At 42.0% G+C, this 7,500-nt stretch overlaps 2 protein-coding genes across 2 annotated transcripts in view; one reads left to right on the top strand and one right to left on the bottom strand.

The window, feature by feature from the left end:
- The window catches only part of dctn1a (dynactin 1a), a 28,497-nt gene extending 26,189 nt beyond the window's left edge, over positions 1-2,308 (bottom strand). The window contains 1 exon segment of the mRNA XM_030780129.1: positions 2,214-2,308. The gene's annotated coding sequence lies outside the window, so the exon portion shown is untranslated.
- Positions 2,309-3,600: 1,292 nt separating this feature from the next.
- LOC115816619 (serine/threonine-protein phosphatase PP1-beta catalytic subunit) overlaps positions 3,601-7,500 on the top strand; it is a 20,409-nt gene continuing 16,509 nt past the window's right edge. Inside the window, exon 1 of the mRNA XM_030779620.1 lies at positions 3,601-3,670. Coding sequence (XP_030635480.1) covers positions 3,619-3,670 — 52 coding nt within the window. The 5' untranslated portion in view covers positions 3,601-3,618. The remainder of the gene's footprint in view (positions 3,671-7,500) is intronic.

Below are 7,500 nucleotides of genomic sequence, written 5' to 3'. Positions count from 1 at the left end.
ACACGCAACACGTCTGAGCAAGTGAATCATTCACAAATTACATTAAGTAAAAAAAATAACCTATCACAGGGCTGCAATCCAACAATTAGCCCAATTATGACTTAATTTGACTATAACGAGCAGGATAGGATGGCTCAAGTTCAGACTGCCTGTAACTTCTCCAGATCTAAACCACTCTCAGCTGATTATTTGTGGATCAGAATATGACCCGGGGCCTTGGACACACAGTCATATGGTTCCAGATGAAATTTTTTTTCCCCCAAGTCTTAACAAAAGGCTTCCCTGTCTGTGAGCACAGCCAGCTTCTTTCACAGAGATCCATGGGACCCAACAGACACGGTTAAAACAGTACTGGGCTCACTCCTGGGGTTCTGGATGACACACTGAATCACATGCTTTTACAGACATGATCCAGGGCTGACTGTGGGGAGAGTTACAGTCTCTGTCCTTTACGCTGCGAAACGTCCCCAGCATAGCAGTCAAAACCCAAATTAACCTCTGACTGAGGGGGAACACAGTCTACCTGTGAGCCTTCAGACAGGTGAGCAACAACCACCGACGGGAGAAATAAGATCCATCAGTCCTGACATCGTTTAAAATCAGTCTTTTTTTTTAACCCCCCCCCCCCCCCCCTGCCGTGCTGTAACGCTTTACGGGTTTGTGCGCCGGTTCTGACAGACGTCTCAAAAGTGTTGGCCAAAACTTTGGGGCTTTTGTATGAAGATGGGACTGCATTCTCAGGCAAGCAACTTCTACACAGAGCCCAGGATTAAGGGAGAAACGTCGAACACAAAAAACTTGGTAAGTGTTCTCTATTTATTAAACCCAGTCTTTCAGAACAGGATGGCAATGATTTCACGAGACGCTGCCCACATATGAAATTCCATCGTTTTAAGTTTAAAAGGACACAACATGGTCACAGACTTTGTAGTTTTGACAGATCACTCACTGTAACAGCCGAACCAGGGTGATATAATACTACGACATCATGGCATGTCGGTGAGAACACACTGCATCTCACAAACACATGAACTAAGTCAAAAACGACCAGTCCTGATGGTTCAGAATGTCCCTGACAGTTGTGTAAGTTACTTCTTGTGCTTAATCCCTCCGACTCTGTTCTTGCATGTTTCTCTGTAAATTCTGATGTTTTGGGTGTTCAAACACCGCTCGCGGAGGATGAATGAGGATTATTGCTCGTATACTCACCCTGGGAGTGTACGAATGTCTCCTACCCATTGACATGTTCCCTCCGTGTGTTTTTTTTTTCTTTCTTGGATTCTGCGAGACTGAAGCCCTAAACGCCTCTCTCTCTCCAGTTAAGAGAGTGTATAACAACGGGGGAGGTGGCAAAAACTAACAAGTTCTGAAACAGCAATCAACTCGCCAAAGCTAATGCCCTCCTCATTACTTTGGGCGGAGTGTCCGGCTTCACTCCGTAGGAGAATGCATTTACAGATTTTTGCATACCAAGTACTTTTCAGTTGACTTTGTTTCATAAACAGGATTTCTGGTGCAAGGGTAAACTATTCACGAATTATCTCAGGATTAACTGGTATAATATAAGACCGAACACACGAATACTGGGAGTTGACTCCTGTGTGTTCATGCTTACGTTTGAGGTCATGGAGCGTCCTGAGGAAAGTGATCCGAAGGAGGAGCATCTCTGACTGCCAGTTTTGTTTTGAAGAACATTAGCTCTCCAGTTGACACTGTAGTTAACTAATTAACGTATCGTCTGAAAACCAAGTTGCTCGGCATGATAAACTGGCCGGCTAGTAACGTTTGCTAAATGGTATAAATCGAACATTGGCTACAACTAGCGCAGGAAGAGGAACTATGCTAACGGACATAGACTGCATTGCTACATTATTTTGCTAGCTAGTTATTCGGTCTCCCAAGGTTAGAGCATTTCAGTGTCTGATAAAAAATCCCTTGTATTTAGACCACTCTGCTGATATACTTGAGAAGTATTAAAGCATTATCTGGCCAATTATCCTTATATATAGCACAGCGCGGGTACCGGCCTGTCAAATTATTAGCTTAGCTAGTTAAGGTATGTGCATTGGTCGCTAAAAGTCCGTTAGCTGGCTCATTAGCAGTTAGCATCCGCTGGCTAACCGGCTGGCTAGCATAGCTAAAGTACATTGTGTTTAGGACACTGTTTTGCATCAACATTAACCATGTCTGTTTGGTGCCATTAAAACTCTTACCTGGCCACGAATACACTTTCCTTGAGGACAATGTACTTGGGATAAAAGAATCAAACACTGACGTCCAAAAATGACAACGCCTAAGACAATAACATTAATCTGCAGTGTTGGCAGGACTGTCGCAGGTGGGGCGTCAGCTTTGTGGTCACCAATATGTATGAATTTTCATAATAAAAGTATCGCAGCACTGATGGATTTTCATAGTAAAAGCGTGCCCTACGTGATTTAGGTTTGGAAACCCCTTTTCATTTGTAATGAAGTGCATTTGTGATGGAAACTTTTTTGCCAAAGAGTTCAGGGAAAGCCTGGGCTTTTTTGATGACAAATCTTTGATTTACATTGCATTGTAAATCAATAAATAAACTGGTTGTTGTACTCTGTGTGTCTCTGCATCCAAGGATTAATTGTCTGTTCTGTTGATCGTTCGTTGCCAATAACTGAAACTAAAATGTTAAATTATTGAAATATGTTAATTTACATCACCGTTTCTGAGGTTTATCTGCCAGTGTATTGAACCAATCCATTACCAACGTAGTTTTTAAAATTCAAAGCACTAACACTTGAATAAAAACATTTATTGTTAAGAAATGACTATTCTGTCTTATCAAACTGAATCGATTTTTCCTTGTGCAAAGTCTCCGGGATTTGTTTTGAATCACATTCAGGTTATCACCGCAGGGGGGCGCAAATACTAAACGTTGTGTTCTAAAAATAGCGACGGGTGACATTTACCGGAGTAGAAGTCTACCGATTCAGCAGATAGGGCTCCTAAACAAAGTAGGCTGCAGCGTCATTTCATTTACCACTGTCTTTGTAACATAATCAAAATATTCCAACGAATAAATATTTAATAATACAGTTGCCCTGATGAGCAAAACCATACACGGCGTTTAGAAACTTCCTAAACGTTGTAGCCTATTCATTTCTTAGCAGTCGATTTCAGAGCAATGCTAATTCGTTTACAAGACGCCTTCACAAAAAAACTGCATATAAGCATCAGTTATATTAACTCAACTCCATCCAAAAATAATTCTGAAGTAATTCTGAAAGGATAACTATTGACCTGTTGAGTAAGATAAACCCATTAACCCTTTGAGTGAGCCGTTTTCCTGATTGAGTCTACGATTCTCGCATTCTTGTTGTTTCGTGTTGTCAAACAGTGTCAAAAATAAATCAAAAACGTGTCAAAAAATCAAATCAAACGTCAAATTTATGACAAGAAATGTTGTTTGTTTTTATATCTGGGGTGTTTGTAACTAAACGCCTTACTTGTCAAGTGGCATAATTACTCGGGCAGTGAGACCCAGCGGTTTGCATTCCGGCGCTGCGGCGCTCCAAGGCGGGTCTGGGCTGGGGAGCGCCAGTGAGCTGCAAAAAAAACCCCTTCACAGCCTATACTTCAGAAATGGCGGAGGGGGAGTTGGACGTCGATTCGCTTATCTCCAGGCTCTTAGAGGGTAAGTTTGTCCTCTTTACACCTCTTCGACGACTGAAATGTGCTTCATAAGTCGTTCCCCCTTTGCCCTTTTGCGTTTTGGAAGTCTCTTGGCATACTGCCTTTGTGCGCATTTTGGTAAGAGGCCTAATTTTGCAAGAGGAGTCCCGGGCAGACATAGATGTCGGCCTGTACGTCCGTCACTTCTTCCAATTTCCTACACGGGCACACCTCACCTCTCGCCGGTTTACATCGCTAATAAAACGCATTCTGTTTTACGTTGTTCTCGAAATGGTACATAGTATTGAGCAGTAATCAAACTTGCCAACTTATTATGTTGACGAAGCCATTTATAGCGAAGAAGCCATTTATAGCGAAGAAACCTTAACAAAGTTGGGGAGTATATCTTTGTGATTGTTATGGGTTAGTAGTTTGTCAACCTTTTGCCTACTGCCTATTTCATCTGTTTTAAGATTCACCTGTGACAGAATTTGAAGCATAGTATTTGCTGTATAAATGTTTGTTCACATAAGCCTAGTACCGGCGTGACATAAGTGATTTTAATGTAATACCTTGTTTGCTACTTACATAGCCTAATCTATTCAAGAAACACCTTACGTGTCCCAAGTTTGTGAGCTGTTCTTAGAATTATTATTATTATTGTTATTATTGTTGTTATTAATATTTTACACAACTGTTGTTTTTATTCGTAATTCTCTTAACTTATCATTTTTTTAGGCCCATAGGTATCCTACTTTTCCTCACCTATTATTGTTTTAATAATTGATCTCTTATAAATGACTGGCCTTGTATTTAATATGTCACATTGAAATCGACGTTGTAATGTATTAATATTACCGCGGGACAGTAAGTACGCACTAATAATGTAGTAATACATCATAGGTGCGGGGTATTGCGTTGCCTTCGTGCCTGTGCGGGATGGTTCAGCTCCTGTAGGCGAATACCTCCGGGATTGGTCAGATCAAGGTGATTGGCTGTGGAACAGCGTCTGGAAGTTGTAGGAAGTGAAGTCTTATCTTCCAAAGAATTTAAGGAGTGTTTCATGTTTTTTTTTTTTCGTTTTTGTTCTTTGTAATGATCAAATATCAACGTCTATTATGTAGCCGTAACTAGAAGGTGTATTCCTCTCTCAAAGAATGGCTTTTCAAAGCCAAATTTTGGCTGGATGAGTTTGACTGGGTACATTTAGGGAGCTAAGAGGATGTTTAATGGAGGAATTGTAATTTCTCTCTCATGATTTTTTCATGATTTTTTTTTTATAAACCAAACTTCAGTATATATCTCCGTCTGTGATTCTGACATAACCGATCGTATTGGGAGGCCGAAGTTTAGCGTGTACAGAATGTGTTCGCTGGTTGTCATGGAAATTGAATGTGTTCAGGTTTTCTAGGGATTGTTTTGGGCACGGCATGTCCTAGTTTGGCTTGTTTGGTCAGCAAAGTGTTTGTAAATATTAACTCAATGGCTGATTTTTTTTTTCATTTTTTTTTTTTTAAATTTGATTTGATTAAAGGTTCATGCACACATGCTTCGTGCTTGGGGCTTTCGAAGAAACAGATGACTTTGTCTCTGGTCCTTGTAAAGCCCCTATTTTGTGCAAAACCATGTATGGTCGTGTCCGATATAGAGGTCATCCTTACCAAAATAAGGGATCTGGAAATAGCCTCTGTTCTTTAACACAGAAAAGTCGAAACACAGTTGTCAAACACCTATGGAAAGGGCAAGCAGTCCAGCCGTAGCAGGGATAAAAGAACCAACACACACTCACACACACACACACACTCACAGTCATGAAATCTTAAGGTGAACACTTTGGTTGGATCAGAACCAAGCTTACATAAGGCTCTTGGAAAGGGAGTGGGAGAGAGAGAGATAAAGACAGACAGGCTGAACAAGAGAAAGGAAGAAAGAGAGAGAGAGAGAGAGAGGTGATGTTTACACACATGTCCTGGAGCCAGGCCGCGGTTTTGGCCGTTAAATTCTGCATTTCCAAGGAAACTTGGGATCTCAGCCTGGACCGTACTGGACCCAGACGGAACCAGAACCTAAGAGCTTCCAGATGTGTTTTATACTCACATGGAACTGACCAGCTCCAGTCTGAGTACTTTTCCACTGGGCTGAGCTGTTTCTGTGGTCAGCCCTCTTACAGGGGAGCTGTGGAGACCAGTGCCACAAGCTTTCACCCCCCCCCCCCCCTCCCCTCTCCTCCCCCTCTTCTCCTCTCCTCTCTCTCCACTCCTCTCCTCCGAGGAGTCTGTTCATTGTTATATATACAAAGCTCCCTCAGAGAAACCCCTGGGCAGTAAGAACGGCGAGAGAATCCGGCACAGAAACGGCTTAAAGCGCCAGATAAAAAACAAAAAACAAACAAACAAAAAAAACACCCACCTATCTCTAAACTTATGTTCACATGGTTTTATTTGGTTGTTTTAACAGAAACTTGTGGAGTTGGCTAATTAGTGTTGGTTGATTAGGAGAATTTACTACTACACATATAAACTCACAGATGTAGCCTGACAAGTAAATCTGTCTGTTAGTCTAATTAGACTGTTTTAAGGGCGACAGCGTAGGTTCAGAGATCACTGTTGAGTTGAATAGTTGTAATTTTGTTGGCTGACACCATTCAGTGTTGGGACAGGAAGCTGCAGCCGCGTGTGTTTCAAATGTTTCAGTGTAAAAGTGTTTTGATATCCAACCCTGAGTTAAACACTGTTCATTTTTCCGTGGGGTTATTGAGCTTGGTTAATTATATTCTTATGGTTTCTCATTCATGTCCCAAACATCCTTCCATAACTTCTGTTTCCTCTTCTTTCTTCTCTCTCTGTCTTTCTCTCTCTCTCTCACTCTCTCTCCCTCTCTCTCGCCCACTCTCTTTCTGTCTCACGCTCAGTCTCTCTCTCTAAATCTTTATCTGTCTGCCAAAGAGGTGGCAACTAACCTTTGAATGGTTGCCTTTACACTTCTTGTAGGTTAAGTCTCTCGTCAACCCGCGTCTCTCACTCTGTGTGTGTGTGTGTGTGTGATCTCTCATTAAATGTCAGCCGTTGCAGCTGTCTCTGGTAGCAATTACCCAGCGTCCTCTGGGTGGCATGCACTCAGACACACACACACACACACACACGTATAACATGGCTGTAAGTCAGAGGGGACTGGTTGGCTTTGATGTGTGACACGGCCTTACTCCAGCGGGCTCTGTATGTTTCGAGGAGAGAAGTCTATAAACCGTCACTCTCAGAACAGAGACTGCTTTACTTCACTGAGAGCTCTTCCTCCTCCATGCCCTCTCTCTGTCTCTCTTTTCAGAGTTATCTTTTCACGTCCTCATACTGTCTTTCACTCTTTCAAAATTTTCACTGCTGCTTTATCTGTTTTTTCTTCCCCTCAATTTACCTGTTTCTATCCCCCTTCTCTCTCTCTCTCTCCTCTCCTGTCTTGGTAGCGTGTGTTTTGCTTTGTTTTGTTTTGTTTTGTTTTGTTTTGTTTTGTTTTGTTTTGTTTTGTTTTGTTTTGTTTTTCGGTTGCAGAGGTTTAGGCACAGTCTAACGTGTAGTTTGCTTAGGCACCAGCTCTAACACTAATGTTATCAAGACATCAGTTCAGGGCGGGGCCCTGGTCTTCCTGCCCCCCCCCCCCCCCAAATGCTGTGCTCCTGTACGTTACTGCACAGAGCTTAGCAGGAGTTGAGTAAATACATATTTGGGAGCTGTAGACTTTTCGTGCCTGTGGTCAGTTTTCATGGTCATTGTGTATTGATTTTTCAATGAAAACAGTTTTTTTTGTGGTCCTCTTGGTATGTGACAGTACATTTTTGCTCTGTGAATGTGGATTGTT

The sequence above is a fragment of the Chanos chanos genome, chromosome 7, assembly GCF_902362185.1.
Source record: "Chanos chanos chromosome 7, fChaCha1.1, whole genome shotgun sequence".
Classification (NCBI taxonomy): domain Eukaryota; kingdom Metazoa; phylum Chordata; class Actinopteri; order Gonorynchiformes; family Chanidae; genus Chanos; species Chanos chanos.
This window is presented reverse-complemented; position numbering and strand designations above follow the sequence as displayed.